Here is a 20,652-nt window from a genome sequence, read left to right as displayed (position 1 = left end):
GTCCAGTTGGCTAAGGATAGAAGTCAGTGGACAGCTTTTGTGAACGCAGCATTGAAACTTCCGCTTCCATAGGCCATTGAGTTAGTTAGATGCTATTTTAAATTATTACAGCTTTTATGATTTTCGGCATCTTAATTTAGTAATACCGGTTCGTACCAGCCCAATTCGACTACTGAAATCACCTTCAGATCCTAAATATGGATAAAACTACAATAAAATAAAATAAAACAATACAAGACTCATATTTTCAACAATTTATTCAAAAAAATTAATACTATATGGTACTTTCGTTTTGTCTCAGTATTACTTGAGGAATAACTTAAACGGAAGCATATCAAAAACAGCCATTTTCAGGAAAGCTGTTGTATCACAATTCTTCGTGGAAAGTTTACTTTCATGATATAATTTTATTTTTAAGAAAAAAAAAATATCACAAATTAACAACTGAATATGACTAGAAAATGGTATTGGTCAACAACCTACTGAAATACTCTTATAAAGAGAGACATATATCAAGTTATGTCGAACATCGTCAGTTGTATGTGCTGTTAGTTTATACTATGCACTGGCTTTTAATTACATTTTAATTTAGTGCATTCTACTGCAAAGAGTTACAGTGTCAAATTTATACCGTAAAGAAAAGTGCATTATTAGGATAGATTATTGCTTTCAATCCAACGTAACGAGAAAAATAAAAGAAAATTACAACTTTTAGGTGACGAATAGCAACAGTCCCAAATATCACGACATAATTTCTCTTATCGTCCAAGAAATGATATTTCAGTGGCGAATGGAGAAGTCTGGAAAACTGAATTTCTCTACTGTCTTTTCATTACGAAATTCTGCTTTCTCAATTCGTGATGATGGACTCCCTGTGTACTGCAACCAACGCTTCCTGGAAAAGCAAAAAAAGAGCTCATTTAATAGATATGTTTAAAAACACTGAGGAGCTGATCGCTCATAAGATATTATATTTAACAGGGTGTCTATTAAAATTCCGAAATAAAATTTCGTGACTTTTTCGTGACCTTTTCTTTACCAAATCATAAAATTTTCTAACATTTTCAAGAGCAAATTTGGGTGCGAATTAGGCCGAATTTTCATCCATGCGATACAAACGTATTTTGCTTGCGATTTGGTAGCGTCTAAAGCCGACCATAGATATTTTTGGTGGGGAATTTTGACGTTTTATAGAACAATCTGTACTTACATCTGCACAGTTAAAAAAATCGTGACCCAAAAGCTAAATTTCGTGACTTTTACGTGACATTTGTGACTTTCGTGACCGATAGACATCCTGTTTAACCAAAAAAGCAAAATGAACTACGGTAAAACTTTGGCTATCTGCGTAGCCTGCCTATTTGCTCATGTTATATACTGTGCAACTTGTCTAAATTGGTCACTGCTTTTGTTGAAAGATGTTCAGACAGTCCAACTCCACGTCCAAGCTCATCCATCATACCACAAACACATAAACCCTCCAGCATTATTCGTTCCATCATCGAACTCTACAGGCTAATAAAATCTTAAGTTTCCGTAGATATCTCTTCATTATAGACCAATATTAGACTTACACACAAACGTTCGGATTAGGCAGAGGAAAACTATTTTATTTCTTTGTATTCAGAATGGTAAAATAATTTCCCCACTTAACTCTTTAAAAATTAATGAATGAAGAAATTAACAAAGTAAAAATACTAATGGGAGATCTTTAATCTTCCTTTTCCTTACTTCCTCCCCTCTTATAAGATGAAGTATTTTAGCGAAAGCCCTTATAGGGCTAGTACAATTTTTTACTGTGCGTGATTACGTGTTGATTAATTCCTGGTTATTCATCCATTTCCTATTGCTGCTTCGGGACTCCATTCTTCCAACTATGCACGTAGTTTAGTCCCAATATTAGAACCACCACCTACCTAATACCTACAAAAATCTCTTCTTGGAATACAGACCGCAACAAGACGTTGTACGAGCGGCTTAACGAAGTTCAGGAAAAATGTTAAGCGGAATCTGAAACAAGGCAAACTGCCGAGAATCTTGGCGCACGTGGTCCCGGGTTTGATTCTCAGTGAATAAACAAAACAAACAAACAAAAAAAAAAAAAAAAAAAATTAGCATTCACTTTCATTAACAATCCATCTTCTTTAATCTAAAGGCCATATCTGTGGGACGTTAAACTAAAACTTTTTTTTTTTTTTTTTTTTTTTTTTAACAGAATGCTGGAGCTATTGTGTGGAGTGCGATGGAGGATTTATTCAATATACATGTCCATCGAGGTGAATTCAAAGACTCTTGATGGAGTAACGTGTGAGGCTGGGGGAAGTATTTCGAATTCTGGTCACGTATTTCCAACCAGCCTGAAGATTATGGACATATGACAGATGTCATTATCATATTGGTAGATTCTATCGCCATCAGAAAAAAACAATACGCACGAGTGTGAGGCGTCAGCAAGCATGAATAGGTACCAAAATTGTTTTAGACGCCTTGTGTAGACATCACGACATCAAGATAGTGCCATGGAAATACTGCCACCAGTAGATTGTGTTTCGCCAATTTGCGTGTCAGGATAGTAACCTTTTGATTCAGAGGATGTCTAGGTTCGGAATCTGCAGGAGTTTTTCTCCATGAACAACGGTGGTGTTATTGAAGCGTCGGCTGCGGAGTTACATACGCAACAAAATCCTCTGAGCTGTTGCCATGGAAATATTCTGGAAGCTCCCTGGTTCATTTGCCTGATGAAGTAATGAACAGTTACACAAAAATCGGCTCTTAATAACCATCAAACGCGCTGTTCACTTCTACCATCAATGACTAATGGTGCAGCAATTTGGTGTTCTGTCAGTCAAAATTTTTCCTGATACACACTTCCCGACGTACGAGAGCATTCCACGAATTTTGCAATTTCAAAAATGCATCGTAAGCTCGATGGTCAATTGTCCCGCTTTGTTTATTATTATTGTTATTATTATTAAAGCTGGTAACACGCGACCTTTCCCCATCACAATTGATATTGATCTGTTTGGTAAACAGCCTACATCGTCCTTATACACGCACAGAATTTCGTCTTGACCATTAACGATGTTTCATTGGCTAATCGTGTCAGAAGCTGCTGGTAGTGTTCATGAAGTTATTCGACTGTTTACGTTTTATACGTTTAAATTACTCTATGCAATATTCGGGACTCCCTTCTAAACTTCTCATCCCTTGACTGATAGACAAGTTATTATTAAAATAAAATAAAAAAAGTCTAATAATCTAATTGCAGGAACTTACATTAGTTTTCATGTTTTAAGGGCGTAATGTTTTACGCAAAATGTAAAAGGAAGCCAGCTTAAATTTTCTTTATTTATGTAATGTCTTTATTTTCGACATGATAAACACCATTAAAAAACAGTACAAGCTATACTCTTGCAATGTTATCAACCATAATAATAATTAAAAATAACTTTGAATAACTAATATCGCTAAGAAAATTCAAAAACAGAAAAATAATTATCCAGGATGCTCTATGTTTATATAATGAAAGCATCACATTTTTTGTTGATTTGATTTGATTTTTAGTTTAGCGTCCCTTTCAGCAGCACTATATGAGACGTAGACTTACAGTTTAACATGGGATCAGAACCACATGAGCTCTCGCCAGGAATCGAACCTGGGTCTCCCGCCCAAGTTTAAAAAAAAAAAAAAAAAAAAAAGAAGGATGCATCTCTCCTACCAAGTTACATTTGGCACTGTTTGAAAGTTCTTATTTAACAGACGCCATTGCAAAAGAACAAAAATCAAATCAACAAAACATAGTAAAAAGAAATCTGTGATTTCTAGCATGATTCATACTTACATTTCATCGACTTTACTTTTTTCTCCTTCCATTTTCCCAAGAACTGTCCCTCGTGAGGTATTCATGCACCATCCTCTAAGTCCCAATTCCTTTCCTTTGCTCTGTGTATACTGAAAAAAGAGAAAGGCAACAATTATAAAATAATCCAAAGCATACCTCTTTGTTCCCAAATTTTTAGAAATCTGTGTATGTTCTTTTGCTTTTATTTCGGAATAAAAGTGATCCCTATTCTCCTAACAATATTAATTTCTTATTTACACACTCCAAGTGTTCTTCCAACGTACATCCTTAAAATATTTATCTTTTTGAAAAATTAAGAAGAAGTACAAGTAATTTATACCTATGTTACATAAATCTATATGAATGTTTGTTCCAGCATAAGTCTAGAACGTCTGTTGCAACTTCTCAAACTTGGTACACACATGACTTACAAACTGCAAACTAATACTGTAAGGTAAGACACCCTATTATCCAGGGGGTGAGAATGGGGTGAAAAAAAAAAAAAAAAAGATAATCGTAAATGACTGATATTATAGTCCGCGTCACTCGAATTGGCGTACGGCGTCAACGAATATGCTCACAGTGCGCTGTTGCCAAATCTTCAGTGAGGTATCGAATCATTCATAAATGATCATAAACAGAACAAAATCAATTACGAAAGATTAAATTCCTCACTATAGGTTTTGAATCAGCGCACTGCGAGCTTATTGGCTGATGCCATACGCCAATTCAAGTGACGCGGACTATAGTGACGAATCCATAGTTTTCAGATTCGCTGAGATGAAAAGTGAGAGTCCCAATGTCGTTTAAGTCTAAATTCAACTGCCATCGGCATCGGGGTGAGAAAAGTTGTATATAAAATAACCAAAATAATAGAGAATAGTGTCGAATCAATAGTTTGAAGAATCGGGAAAATGGGTTTTGGAACATAGTACCCATCTCAAGCTTTTTTTTTTTTTTTTAAATCATTTCACTTTGATTAAAAGGCGTAATCTAGGAGAATGGAGCACGGTGTTTCGAAATGTATGTCCTAAGGGGGAAGTTGATGCAAATATACTTTCCCCGTGCGAATTACGAGCATTTTCAGCTAGCTATATTAACAAACCGTTTGATCTACAGACGAGACACAGTAACTGTGGTAGAATACTTATTTGCAGTGCGAGGTGATCGTGAATCGATTGCAGGTCATTTGAGTTTGTGACAGACAACATTGTGTCAGTGGTTTTCTCCTGAGCTTCTCCGTTTCCTCCCACATTCTCGTTCTATTAATTCTTTCACTTTTATTTATCATCATCTCTTTGGCCTATAAGACATGCATAATCATAAGTAGTATATGCTTATCTAATAGTTCTTTTTTTTAAGTTTAACGTCCGATGACTGTGCTTCGAGGCTAAGGGAGACAGTGATAAGGTGGATAAATTGTAGAGTGAAAAAAGTGTGAGGAAACGAGAGACTCTCGGGAAAACCCAGATACACTGTGTCTGTCCACAACAAAGCCCAATTGGCGTGAGATGGGATCACACCAGGGACCGTACACACCAGAGATGAGAGCTCCATCACTGAGCCACCGCGGCCTTAATAAGTTTCGTACATATAATAGTGCTTTTTAATGCAAGTGATTTGTAAATATTGCTGTGTGCACTGAAGAATAAGCTATACTGATAGATATCATACGTTACATGAACATTCCATTGTTACACACACTAAAGGTATATTCTTAAATCTAAATTAAGTTTTTAAAAAAACGCACGAAGATAGATATTTTATAGATGTACAATGTAAGAAGGAAAAGAGTGCAAATAACCGGGCAGCGTCGCCTCCAAGACGGAAATCGCTTCTACCCTGAAATACAGCAGAAGAAAATACCCAGATTTCTCAAAATTTAGAAACAAAAGTAATCTTAGAATTATAACTGTTCCTTACAGTTATTAAAATTTTAAAATGACTTATCTAAGCACGACTTTATGTGCTACTATGCCTCTATATAAGACCTTGTAACAGATCCAACTGTACGAAAGAAATTGTTTAAGTACACTACAGCTGGACTCCCATATTTTCCTAAATACCAATATGCATGTATTTTGAACCTAACCATCTTTTCTATAGCACACAAACCAAGGACAGTGCTGATCGTTAACAATGCAAGTTGAACACTCATGCGCATGGTCCTGGGTTCGATTCTCACTGGGGATACCCAGCTTCGGATTAGTAGTTTAGATTCCATTTTAAGCAACAGATCCTGTCTTGTACATCCTTCGTGCTAATAGAGGACAATGAACTTCAATCCAACAGCCAATGAGTTGGGGAATTAAAAGACTTTTCACCTTATTTTCCTAGTATCTTATTTATAAGTCAATTTGTTGATTTTTCGGTGTACTAAGTAGCCATCTTCTTCCAAGCCTTAGCTAGGAATGGATTAGGGTTTGGTAAGTTTCAGGTTAGTGGTAAGGAAAAGCTCTGACCATACTCAAACCTCATAAACATTAATCCATACCTAAGTATAAGCTATGAAGAAGGGGACAGCATAGGTCACCGAAAATTCGCAATTCGATTCATAAGCAGAACAATAGGGAAAAAAAGGTAAATAATATTTATAGTAAAAATCGGTTCTTTAAAGATTCAGACCTTAATTTCGAATATCAAGCACATTTTCATATGCGAATTTTCTTTTATATATATAATCAAAGAACGTTACTTCTTGGAGATTAGAATTTACTATGAAAGAAATTGGTAATTTTTTTTTTTAAATATATATACATACTATTTACAGTTGAAAAAATGAAATGAAATCTTTAAGTTTTACGTCCCACGGTTATACCGGTTAGGCTAAAGGAGACGGTGATGATGAGAGATGAATGAAGTGGTGGAATGAAGTAAGTGGGAGGAAACGGGAGAACCCAGAGAAAACCTACGAGCACGGTGTTTGTCCACCACAAAGTTCACTTGGCGGGGGCTGGGATCGAACCCGGGACCCCAAGCACCAGAGGTGAACGCTCTACCACTGAGCCACCGCGCCCCCCTATTTACAGTTGAAAAGTAAACCATGAACAATGACACATTCCTAAGCAACAATTACTGCCGTGTTTAGAATACTGCTTAAATCCTAGTATGCCATGTTTCAAGTAGGCAAACGAATCCTGAAACACAACTGAGCGTACCTAGGTACGCAATTTGTAACTTGTATTCATAACAGTATGAGCCGAACTTGTACTTATTAATAAATTACCTAATTTATTGGATCTTATACACGTAGCTAATGTGAATCTGAATTGTGTATTCCCTGCAATCTCTAAGAGACGTATCTAACGGTTGAAGTGATGCCAATACTTCACCTTCTCCTGTGCTTGATCCCAATCAACATCAGGGCCCTCTCAACATATGAAAGTCGCATGGGGACAAATCACTTGGTAGAATTAAGAGTTTAGGAGTTCCTTTAGTACCTAGACTACATGAGACGTGGACAAAAATTAAGAAATAAAAAATATTTATACTCTGTCTGGGTGATTTATAAAAGAAAATTTAAAAATGGAGTCGTTAAGAATATATTTCTAATGATTTTAATTGTTAAGCATATTAAAGAACACACTTCATGTAATAATAAATTATTGCATTATCTAAATTCGCCGTAAAAAAATTGGTCCATCAGAATCCATGCTTTTCGTGCTTCATTCGCAACAAGCAGCATTCAGAATTCTCCTTCGATTCTAAGTTGAAACGTACGGAGCACATAAACTCACCCAGTCTAAACAAAAATATTGATACAAACTTCACGCTATGGCAAATAACCGGTAAAAGCTACCAAAAGACAACATGTTAGGTATGGATAGTACAGGGTAAGATGATTTGAGATCATAATGTTTGGCTGATCCTATTTGCTTCAGATGAGGTACAAACGAGAATAGGATAACCATTATCATATGAAACCGCAAATGAGATATTGAACTTCCTGCAGTCTCTCGGGAGTGCCCATGTGTTCGTCTTTCGAACCACAGAAAGATACTAGGAAAAATCCATTGCCATACACCGTCCACGTTCGAGTCGTCTATGCACTATAAGGACTCTACAGACTATCACAAATAAGATAATTCATCTGAAACAAAATCCGCGTGAAAGCAAAGTGTCGAGGCGAAAGAAACGAAAGAAACTAACGAAAGAAACGATACGAAAGAAACAAGACTGCATTCACAAAAAATATCCGGATACTGCGTGAAGATCTAGAGGTTCAGGTTTACAAGCGTAGCACAGGATATTTCCTTACTCCGCAGCTATGACCTGACAGGATTATAAGAACGATTCACATTACCACGTCCTGTTTACGAACATATCCCCAAAGATGACTATGCCACATGTTACACAAAATGGATGGAACAATGGCAACTGTGTATCAATAAAGAGGAAGGATTTGTTGAGACATAGACACAGGTTAAGTTCCCTGTATTTCCTTGTCTTTGGAAATTAGAACGAAACGAAACGTACTTTTGGTGTGCATCTCGTATGTGTTGCACCATTGCTTTCAAGTTGTCCAGTTGGCATCAAAAGACAAAACTTTAAAAATCTATTTACGGCGAATGAGACAACGTGAAGTATGAGTCTGGGCGAGGTTAACATTTCAGAATCTTGTGACATTAGTTAACGCTTTCCGATATCTCATACAGAAAACAATATTTGCTGAATATAATTCGAATATGTAATTCACTATACACTGATGAGTATACGTAATGTAACAGTACTACTTCTAATAGTAATATCCCTTGTTGCCAAATGTATTATCTTTTTTGAATTCCGAAAGAGCAGAATATTCCAGATCACTTCTAAACTGTTTATTGTATAGTTACCAAAATAAATTATCCTCTTGTAAGTTGGTGGCTGTGTACTTTAAAATACTAACCTTCCTGAAGAAAACACCTATAAATGAAAAAGAAAAGAAAGTATGTTAGAATTATACTTCACTGACATTAACTTACATAATAATTTGTAAATTTACTCTTATGCACTATTAACTGTACTGTTTCGGTGTTCCCTGACATTTTCCTCACCAGATCGGACAACTCGCTGGCAATTCATCTCACTTATCGGAATTTATTCTTGCACTAATTTTGCTAATATTATAATGGACATTTCTTGCACTAGAATTCTCATCTTTGGAAATTATTATTGCTGTGAAAAGCTCATGCAGTTACTTATAAACACTTGTGTAATTTTGTGCTAGTTTATAGGAATTTTGTTTACTCCTAATAGGCACGTTGTCAAAATGTTATTATAACCTTAAATCTATGAAAATGCTGTAAAATCTTAAATCTATGTTAAAACTTAATCATCCATTAAAGTTCGATGATTGCTAGTGAATTGCTCGACACGCTGAGAAAGGTTCAGGAAGCACCGAAACAGTAAATACGCTTAAAAATTATTAAAATTCATACTATTTAAGTGAATATATATATATATATATATATATATATATATATATATATATATATATATATATATATATATATATACAGGGTGTTAATGAACTATACCGACAAACTGTAGGAGGTGATTCCTTAAATCAAAATAAAAGAAAATGTTCATATGGACCTCTGGGAAAAAGTGCATATTTTCAGAGCAAGGGCTGTCCAAAATCGCGAAAAAGCCAAATTTCAAGAGGCCCTATTTCGAATTTCAGAAACTGTAGATGGTGGTCCTTGTCAGCGTAAAGGAAGTCACGCATACGCAGTCCAAAAATGCATATTTCATTAATGTTCAATGGGAGAAATCCTCAGACATACCATTAACCGAATTTTGAGATATGCTCTGACTTTATGATTGATCCAAAGTAGGCAAACGATAAGCCTTGATAACAGTGAACATGGAATCCTTTGGCGCGATGTCGGACGTGTTACGGATCGTCAGCAGCATGGTCTCTCGTACTCGGGGACGAAATATATCGCATCACACATTATTGCGAACACAAAAAATATGGAGCTGCCGGTTCCTAACACTTCCGACTTCCCTCCGAAGCAATGGATGTCCATTGTTGTCAAGGCTTACTTTCTGCCTACTTTGGACCGTCCTTGAAATCAGGGTATATCTAAAAACCCTATTAAGTGCGTATCTGAGAATTACACCCCGTAGGAAATAGCCTTTACACCTGTTGAAAATTGACGAAATATGCACTTTTGGATTGCATATGAGTGACTTCCTTTACGCTGATAAGGACCACTATCTACAGTTTCTGGAATTCGAAATAGGGCCTCTTGAAATTTAGCTTTCTCGCGATTTTGGACAGCCCTAGCTCTGAAACTATGCACTTTTCGCCATAGGTCCATATGAACTTTTTCTCTTATTTTGATGTGAGGAATCAGCTCTTACAGTTTGTCGGTATAGTTCAATAGCTTCACTGGATTCCCCTGACGACGCCAGTATCTTTGACCTGTGCCTATGCCTAATCCCACTACTTGATGGACTTGCTTCAACACTTTCAGCGTCTTTCTTGGTTGTCTGCCCCTTAAATCTGCTCACTTTACGGGAAAACATCTTTGACAGAGATTTGCTTGTTCGGACGTCAATGTTACCAATGCTCATTTTCCGTGTATTGTTTTCTGGTCCAAAGAAACTTGAATTCTCGTTTTGGAATCTTGAGTGTCCTCTCACAGTTGCAATCTTCGGCGGTTTTACATTTGCAAGACGCAATATCAAAAAGAGACTTTTCCGCGTGTGCAACAAAACCTATACGAAGTGTTGCTTCTTGCCCTTATCGACTGAAAAGTTTTTCCTTGGTGCGACACTTATTATAAAATGTTTTCAGCGTGTCAAAAACTCTCTTTTCTGAAACCACAGGAATGCTTGCTTTACGTCAAATACGTACAACTCTTTGTCCAACTAGTTTACAAATGTCAGTCACTGGTAATTTAGTTACACTTTCGTCACCACTTAAACCACTTCAAAACAAATGATAATATCGCATAACGTCAGCGTACGTGGGTAACTGCACTTCACTTATTTCACTTGGAGTGCCAAATAAGCCTCGTTTCACACTTTTCCGCGTTGGTCTGCTATGAGGCTTTTTCTTCATCTTGCTTTCCACTGCTTCCGAACTTGGAAACCAAAGTATACAAAATGCCTCTGAATCGTATCGCACTAAGAAGACTGTAACTTTAGGTACAATGGACAAACTCTCTGTCTTAACAGAAACAGTAGCGAACTAAAACCGTTAAAGGGGGAAGCTGCAACAAACTGGCCTGTTGGATTGGTTGGCCGAAGTACGCAATATTTATACCACCGCCCAACTTCGAGCGAGAATATTCTAGAAACGTCGGCGTAGGTTCTGGAGCCAACGAGGCGAACGGGAGGTGCGCGAATCTTCTGGTCTGAGCCGGACGTTGCGACGAAGCTCGAAGGGCTTGGCCAAAGTAAGCAACCACGAAGTTGTGTAGCCTGCCGCTAGATGGCATTTGCTGTCGGTGTACATAACAAGCGGAGTTGCCAAAAACAAATCGTGTTATATCAAGAGCTATGCCTATAATCATCGTTAACGTGGCATTCCAAACAAAATATGGACATTAATTCCAACAACTGAGCTAATATGACTGTACTTTGACTCATAAACTTTTAAAAATTATTTACTGGCATTTCTACAAGTTTCTTTTAATAAAATAATTGTATTATAGCCATCAGGTAACTTTAAAAACGACCACAAGTACCTATTCTGTCATTGTTGTGCGTGTTGCCTAACCAAACACTTAAACAGCTTTAAGTCCGTTGGGGCAGGGTAAGGTGTTGTCCAAATAAATATATAAATGAATAAATAAATAAATAAAATAAAAATTCAGTGAGGTCGGTGCCACTAATGGTATCTTTTCCGCACTAGCCGTCATCGAATTTCCAACAAAAGTGCAAAACGCTCCATCCAAATATATATGTATATATAAAAAGAGAGCGAGAGAGAGAGAGAGAAAGAGAGAGACAGGGTGCATCATTTATAGTATTCAACCATGATAACAGAGAAACCAAAAGAGGGAGAAAAATGAAACTTTGCACGAAGAACTATGAGGAGGAAAATATCTTTGCTCGTATTAAACAGAAACACCCAAAAACAGTATTGCCAACCCAATAAAAAATTATTTTTTCAAATGACACTATGCCAGATTATCATATATTTCAAATCAATATGTCAAACGAAAACTTAAAATACCACATTTGCTATTCAGTGTTGCAAACTAAGGATATTATAGTATCACAAACATCCAAAGCTTGGAAGCCTCTACGACACTTATGCACAATTGGAATGAACGATGCAATGCACTTCAATGTGCATTATCCTGTCCCATCTCCGCTGTGTTGCATGTGTGATAGAAGCTTGCAAACTTTGAACATTTGTGATACTATAACATCCTTAGTTTGCAACACTGAATAATAAATGTGATATTTCAAGTTTTCATTTGACATGTTGATTTGAAATATGTAATAAACTGACCTAATGACGTATGAAAAATAATAACTTTATATTGGGTTGGCAACACTAGGTGTTTCTGTTTAACACGCGCGAAGATGTCCCCCTACTTATAGTTGCTTCGTGCAAAGTTTCGTTTTTGTCCTTCTTTTGGTTTCTCCGTTATCACGGTTGGACATTATAACTATGCACCCTGTATATAAAGGGTGAATTTTTTAACTTGAGAATGCAAAATATCTGGAGAATCATAATTTTTTTCTTGAACATACCAAAAACACTCTCCTAAGTTTTTAAAATGAAAATGAGGAATATCAGAGCTACTTATTTGGAAATTTTGAGGTTGATGTTAAGTGGACCCTTTTCAGAAATAACTATCAAATTTTGACATTATGTTTTCCTCTTTGCTTCTCTTTGATGGTGAAATTCAAATGATTAACCCCACCTGGGCAGTTTATGCTACACGTTCTAAGATTGTTTTCGTGAAAACCATTTCCAAATAGCTTCAATATAACCACACAGATCTAAAGGTTTCAATAATTTAAGCTTGGACGGACTTGAACGTTTTTTTCCACAAAACCCCTAAATGTCGAATGGCTCCAGGAGCCCCCTTTGAGGTTAGCTGTAAAATTGTACAGGTGTATGTATTATGTTTTGGTACCACAACATTTTTGGTACCACAACATTTTTACAAATCTAAAACATATGAGCCACATTTCAGATTCAAATTTGGCGGTGGCTCACACTCCCTTCAAAAAGACCAAGAGACCATAACAGTCTTGCTCTTGTTTTGCTCATCACTATTAATGGTGAGAGCAAATCGGTCTTGGTCCTGCAGCCTAGGTCTATTGTATTGCAAGACCAGGATAACGGAATCCTACATGCAAGATCGAAACAGTTGTGGTCTTGTTTTGCTCGTCATTAGTGGATACCACTTTTCGATATTCATTTTCATCCTTAAAAGAACTCAGTTTTCACCAAAACGAATACGAATTATAATAATAACAATAAAAACACATGGGCCCAGGTGGATTGAGTTTCTAAACCTTGACTAAATCCCCTAATAGTCCTCATTTAACATTGTTTCTTGGCAATGGTGACGTCACAAGAATATATGAAAAGCCTTAACTCAGTAACTAAACGGCGTGACAAATATCTTGGCATTTGAAGGGAGCGCTCCAAGTTCCCTTTAAATGCTGCTAGCAAATGAGAGGCTAGCGGTATTGCCACGTTTATTTTGTACACATCCACGTCTGTTCCCTGCCACCTGATCGCGCTGTAGTTTGTCTGCTTAGCCATAGCCACACCCCTTTACTACTCGGCAACGTTACGTCAGAGCGCCAAGATGTTTGTCACATGCTTTGTTTGCAGTATCTAATATTTTACTAGCTTTATTACAAGACGATGGTTTTATTTTAAGTCTATTAATTGGAGATCCCCCACTCCACAACACCCCAATACCCCATCGTGACACTGTTCGATTTTTATATAAAAAAATTTCTGCGACATACAATGACGTCCAATAGCTATATTTTCCAGTTTTTACCTGCTTATACCAAAGATCCACGAGCAAATACGATGCACTGTTTTTCAGCAACGATGACGTCACAAGAACATAAATCGATGTAACTCATTTTTACAACATTAGCATCTAATTTTCATTAAATTAATCTTCTTTATTTGATTTATTAAATGACTACCGTAGGAGGGGTTAAACTGAGTATACTAATGATTGGTTCCTCCATCCCACGACCCCACCAGGACACTTCTTAATTTTTACATAAAACTTAAGAAGTGTTATGTTGAACATACAATGAGATTCAATAATTAGATTTTCCAACATTCACCTTATTATACCGAATCCCCAGGTGTCCAAAATGATGCATACAGTGATGATGTTACAATAATTATGTACCACCTATATCTCAGTAACTGTCTGAACTATTAGCATCGCATCTTCACTGTGTTATCCAACTTTACATACTCTTCATATGAAGTGAAAATTGTTTCATTGGGTGTATTTACGGTAGTTTTCTCCACTCCACGGCACCCTAGAACCTCATCGTGGCGCCCTTTAATTTTTACAAAAAATTGTTTTTGGAAGTAGCTATAATAAGTTCCAATAGTTTAATTTTCCGACTTTCACCTCCTTATACCCAAGACCAAAACCCCCACACCTGCCACAGGAGGAGCTAAATTCCGTAAGACTTCGCCGCGTTTATATAATGGTAAACCGAACCTGTGTTTTACGCAGGTGGGGGTTAACGAAATTCATGGTTCTAGAAGAGAAGAACGTACTATATTCGTCCATGTTTACCTGAAGGGGGTCAGATTTTTTCTTCGAAAAAAAAATTAGTTTTTTTTTTTTTTTTTTTTTTGTTAATATTAGGTTCGGTTCGGCTATGTTATGTTAGGGCTAACTTCTTTGCATTTATTCATACATTACTGCTTTCGTACTTCCTTCCCTGCATTTCCGGTAAGTACACAGTCTCTTTCACTCGTAAATGAGAGACAAATCAGTTGCACTTCCCTTACTTCAATTCATTTCACCTGTAAATCTATTTTTTTTTACTCACTTTTGGCCCCTTTATTACCTATAGCCCAGAAATTAACTTTTTTCATTTTTTTAAGAAAAAGGCTGGCTCCCTTGAACTAAACATTAGTCTTTTAAGGAATACTAATGGCATAGAATAATTTTACTCTATGCTAATAACTGTGATAAAATCACGAAATACACCAAAGTACCTTGCACTTCTCCATGCACCTCAAAATCAACTGAAATTAGCTTTTCAGCCATTCCTTCTTCACAATTATTCAAGTTGCAGGCCTCTTGATTAAGTAAATGAACAGGAGTAGCTGATTCTAACACTAAATACGCAATTATTATCACCAGTCCACTGTACCAATATTTTTGGGCCCAAGTATCCATACACAATTATTAATTTTACAAAATTCCTGAAATCTTCAGCACTACTACCTGAGCCAATCGAACATTTCTTCCCTACACTACAAAATAAAAGTAACCTTCTTTTGTTTAAAATAAATTGTAAATATTTAGTTTTTATGCTTTTACCGTTTCAAGAAGCCAAAATAGATCCTACAGAAACTATAGTTGATTAAAAAAAGAAACAGTGCGTTGGATTACTTATGTTTGTTCTCAAATAAGCAGTGGACTTCCACTAAAAAGTCGTCACGGAGTTAAGTACAAAAAAAAAAAAAAAAAAAAAATCCGAATTGCCGCTATTGGTAATGGCAGATACCTAACATAAATTACAACAAGTGGAATTTGAAGAACAAACAAACTCTCACATTCAAGAGTAAATTAATAGGACTAGAAGTAGTCGTCATGATAATACAGACTATCGTCGTACCTTGCACTTTTCCGTACACCTCAAAATCCAATGCCATCAATTTCCCAGCCATATCTTCTTCGCAATTCTCACTTAAGGTACAAGTTTCTCGATTTAACAAATGAGTAGGGATGGCTGCTTCTAGGACCAAATAAGCAATTATAATTACCAGTCCACTCTTCCAAACTTTTGAAATCCAAGCATCCATACAAAAACTTTTACTGTACGAATTTTTCGAATTCCGTTTTCTGTTTACAATCGATCAAACAACCCTCCTTGGTACAGCAAAACAAAACAAGAACTAAATTTTCTTTTGTCCAAAACGTAAACATACCTATATTTAGTTTTTAATGTGCTGTACAACAAAGAGAACTTATACCGTGGATCGTGGTCTTATACCGTACAGATTTGCGTCGATGCAACATTAAATATACGTACGTTTCAGATTGCGATAATCGATATAACACATAATTTTTAGTTACTGCTTCCCCATTGCGTTGCACCCCTCAAAAATTTGCGAAGGCTCGTATAGAACGACATTGGGAGTCATTCCGTATGTGTTCCCAAAATTCTGAGTACAACGACGCAAGCTATGCTATGGTAAGCTTCACAGATTAAAACACAAATTTTTCGTTGTATTGGCGTCCACAAACTGGTACGGAAAGTGCCTGCTCCTCGTAGAATTCGTAATAGGGTGGTTAAAAAAAATCATTTTTCTATTTCCGGAATGTTATACTGCGCAAAAGTGGTCGTTGGTATAGACAAGCAGTGTGCGAATTGAAAAATTTTCCCAGGGGGGGATGAATTTCACCCATATGTTCACCCAGTCCTCCCACACACACACACACATATATATATATATATATATATATATATATATATATATATATATATATATATACACTAACAAGTACAAAACAGTTGAGATGTGAGATCTTTCATAAATTTTCACTCAAGTAGTATTTAGGTTAGCTACGCAAAGTAAGAATTGTTCCCTTTTTCTATCTTATCTTTATGTCCATTTAAAAATACTCCAGAGGGGGAAAAGTTATCCCTGCCAGGGATAAAATTTTTCTTCTCCAGGGTGGGAAAGATTTTTGTCAGGGGGGGAAATCCCTGGCATCCCCCCGCCAATTCGCACCCTGTAGACAAGAAAAAACCCAAACAGATTTTTTTTATTTATGTATCTTCCAGTCCCACATCGCCATTGCAATTTTAAAAATCCGGTAAAAACCATAAATTTTCAATATATTTTAAAACGACTAAAGAATATAGGACGAGGACCCTATATGGCCTAAAAGTTTCTTCAAATATGTAAAAACAACTTTAAAATAAATAAACTATATTTATATGATATATCTGGTCGCGCATCGCTGTCAAAAATTGCAAACTTTAAGAATTTAGCAAAATCTGAGAGTTTAACATTAAGAAAAGTTCTTAAAACAAGTAAGATAAGGACCCTACTCACCACGAGGGGATGGCTGCACTTGAGTTCCACTACTCAACTAGCTATCCAATGATTAGGGTTTATTATTTACTATTTTATTAACAAGTTTATAATTTTCGTCCCTACAAATTTCCATTTTCTCCTTTATTTTTGTCCATTACTAATGATTTTAAACTCTGATTTATGGATGGCAGCGGAGGCTCAGTGATAAAGCGTTCACTTCTGCTGCTTGGGCTCCTTGGTTCGATCCCAGCTCGCACCAAATGAGCTTTGTGGTGGACAAACACTGTGTGCGTGTGTTTTCTCAGGATTCTCCCGTTTCCTCTCACTTTCTTCATTCATTCATTCATTTCATTTCATTCATTTATGATCATCAATGTCTACTTTAGCCTCGCCGCCTTAACCGTGGAACGTAAAACTTAAAGATTTCATTTTTTATTTTTTTTCTGATTTATGCGAAAATGTAGGCATGGATGATCTTGACAATACTGTAGCTCTGCAGTTATTGAAATTGAACCTATCAATTGTGTGATTCCTATGAAGTAGACAGGCAGATATTCAGCAAAGACCAACTGTGTTTACTGGACATATCAAGAGTCATCCAGTTAGAGCACTGCTCTGAAAACTTTTCAGTTCGTGACCCTGGCCCTTTGTCACATTCAAGATGGCTCACTACAGCTAATAGAGCTCTGCGGCTATACATTAGCGTGGAAAGTCCTTCAGATAATGAGGCAAATTGTCTTCTTTAAGTTAAATATGCCTATGTGGTTCGTCATTAAGTTGAGCAACAATTTGACCGCATGTTTACGAGACCATTCAGAAAACGCGGTATTTTGCCAGAAGAACTGAAATAAGTTGTAGGCCCTGACGGAACATTTACTTTGCTCATCTCGAAAATTTGCTTTTGGAGATAGTTATTGATGACAGACACCACATTCGAGACCGTAGGTAGGAAACAGCGATGATGAGAAATGAATGAAATGGTGGAATGAAAAATGAAATGGTGTCAGAAAAAGGGAGAATCCGGAGAAAAGCCACATACACGGTGCTTTTCCACACAAAACTCACTTGGCGTGAGCTGGGATCGAACCAAGAACCTTATGCACAAGAGGTTAACGCTCTCCACCGTGCCACCACTGCTCCCACAATTATCAAAGTTAAAGTAATTAGTAATGGGCAAAAAAAGGGGGGAGAGAAAATGGAAATTTGTTGGGGAAGAATTATGTGACAATATAAATTTGTAAATACAATAGTAAATAATACACCTGAATCATTGGATGGTTACTTGAGTAGTGGAACTCCAAGTGCAGCCATCCTCTCGTGGTAAGTAGCGTCATTATCTTACTTGTTTTCAGAAAATAAAAAAGATGTTAAAGTTCTCAAATTTTGCTAAATTCGCAAATTTTGCACATTTTTGACTAAGATGCGCGACCAGAAGATACTATATAAATATAGTTTATTTATTTTAAAGTTGTTTTTACATACTTGAAGAAACCTTTAGGCTATATATGACCATCATCCTATATTCTTCAGTCATTTTAGAAAAAAACATTGAAAATTTATTGTTTTTACCGGATTTTTAAAATTTCAACGGCGATGCAGGACCTGAAAATATGTAAATAAAAGTTTTTCTGTTTGGATTTTTTCTTGACTATAACAACGGTAAATTTTGCACACTATAGGCTACCTAGCGTTCCGGAAATAGAAAAATGATTTTGTTCGAACCACCCTAATCTGTATCGCAGAAACCATATCAAAGACCCTCTCACCAAATTAGTGAATCACAAGACGGAAAAAAATTGCAATAAGAAATAACTGCTATAATTTCTGTTTTACTTTGCAAGAATCAACATCATATATCAATTTTCCGATATGACTTCAATGGCGCAAATTTTGCGCTTTGAAATCATATATTCTCTGCATTCGATTTCGACATTGTTGTAAAGAAAATAAAAGGTAAGACGCACTAAATTTTCTCGCTCCAATTCCTTAAAAAAATAATAATCATGTTATGCTGTACTTATTACTATTTATTTAATTAAATATAATTATATATATAGTAAGCTATACATTTGGCCCGAAATATGAAAATAACTCTACAAAGAGTAAATTATAGTGTTATCCACCACGAGAGGAGAATTTCTCTTCTCGTCTTTGTTCGCGTACATTTTAGATTTGTGCATTTTTATTAGTATATTTAAAATTCGATATAAAACGAGAAATTCCTCAAGTATCATTTAAATATCAAACATTATTTTAGTGCTATATGAGTCATTATAAAAATCATTAATTGATAGTGATTGTAATGCCCACACAATGAAGAGGAGTCATCAATGTTTAAAAATTCGCAAGTCATTACACATTAAACTCCAATAACAATGACTTAAATAAATATGATTCCTGTGGACATCTCGTAATGCGGAAGGAGTCTGATAACTTGTAGATGAAAAATAAGAAATAATATCAGGGAATAAATTTTTTACATAAATTCACAAAACAAGCCGAGATTTTTACAAAAATTTGCGAGATGAGTCTAGTACAAGTAATTTATCATTTCTCGTCTCGTCTCGTCTCGTCTCATAACAACTATTTTGTATGTTACAGCTGTTTCGTTTTGCCGTATGTTCTTGTGATTATTGCTTCAGTATGAAAGTTGATTTTATCAACGAGAATTTGAATATATTGTAAGAATCCCCACATCAGGACAAAAGCACATGTCAATACAACACGTGTTATTGATTGTAAACAGTGTAACAGACGAGAATCCGACACGGAAGACACCGAGGAACGCCGAAAGAAGACGGACCCCACGAAAGGACCCGAAGAAGACAGATAAAAGCCCAACCACCGAGGGACTTGGTATCAGTCGACCAACTGATCGTTTAACCATTACCTTCCTATGTCGCAGTGGACTAGGAGCACACCTCTTCCTTTAACCTATGTCGCACTGGACTAGGGATCCCATCTTCAACTGAAAACTTTGCGGGGCCGCCGTGAGCTGAGGGTTTATCCCAGTCTCACCTACAACCTGCTAATGTTCTGGAAAGTGCCATGAGTGGAAGAGGCATCCGGCAAAACACCGATATTCCTTCACTTGGTCACTAAGAAAAAGACACTAAATCAAAGACATTTGTATTTACTTTACTTTGTAATAAAATTTAGTGAAGGGAAAAATCGCCCGGACCATCATCTAGACTCTACCTATAAAATCATTGCAATATAGATACTACTTCGGTAGTTGTTTTTCAGCAAGTCTTCGGTGTGGTGTACGCTGTAGATTAAAAACATACTTAATCGAAAACTCTAAATGACTACATCTAACTTTTTAATTCTTTTAGTTTCCCCATCAACCACTCCAAATCCAAACTTTATAGCATATTGAAACAATCATTCTAAGATTTCGTTATTCATAAAGTTGTGTGTTGATTAAATAATTGAGAAGCAACTGATAGCTTCGGTAACGATATATATTGGCAGGCAAGTGATAACACAAGCAGTGATATGGATTAGCGGGGACTTTCACGATTAGCAATTAGCGTGACATACAGGCTGGCACACTGAGAAGTTTGGCTCTTATAAGTTTGAT

The 20,652-nt window shown here is 36.3% G+C and overlaps 1 protein-coding gene across 3 annotated transcripts in view; it reads right to left on the bottom strand.

Annotated features, from left to right (window-relative positions):
* Nucleotides 1–239: 239 nt before the first annotated feature.
* Nucleotides 240–20,652, bottom strand: part of LOC145663996 (acylphosphatase-1-like) — a 31,900-nt gene continuing 11,487 nt past the window's right edge. Inside the window, exons 1-4 of one of the 3 annotated variants that reach the window (XM_081730277.1) lie at nucleotides 15,641–15,933; nucleotides 8,730–8,746; nucleotides 3,842–3,951; nucleotides 240–895 (exon numbers count right to left, since the gene is read on the bottom strand). In XM_081730277.1, coding sequence (XP_081586403.1) covers nucleotides 781–895; nucleotides 3,842–3,951; nucleotides 8,730–8,746; nucleotides 15,641–15,827 — 429 coding nt within the window. In that variant the 5' untranslated portion in view covers nucleotides 15,828–15,933 and the 3' untranslated portion in view covers nucleotides 240–780. Of the gene's footprint in view, nucleotides 896–3,841; nucleotides 3,952–8,729; nucleotides 8,747–15,014; nucleotides 15,241–15,640; nucleotides 15,934–20,652 lie in introns of those variants that run through there. The other 2 variants (XM_081730278.1, XM_081730279.1) reach the window with 2 other exon arrangements.

The sequence above is a fragment of the Thermobia domestica genome, chromosome 11 (assembly GCF_964235325.1).
Source record: "Thermobia domestica chromosome 11, izTheDome1.hap1.1, whole genome shotgun sequence".
Taxonomy (NCBI): domain Eukaryota; kingdom Metazoa; phylum Arthropoda; class Insecta; order Zygentoma; family Lepismatidae; genus Thermobia; species Thermobia domestica.
Note: the sequence above shows the minus strand (reverse complement) of the source record. Positions and strands in the feature narration are given on the sequence as shown.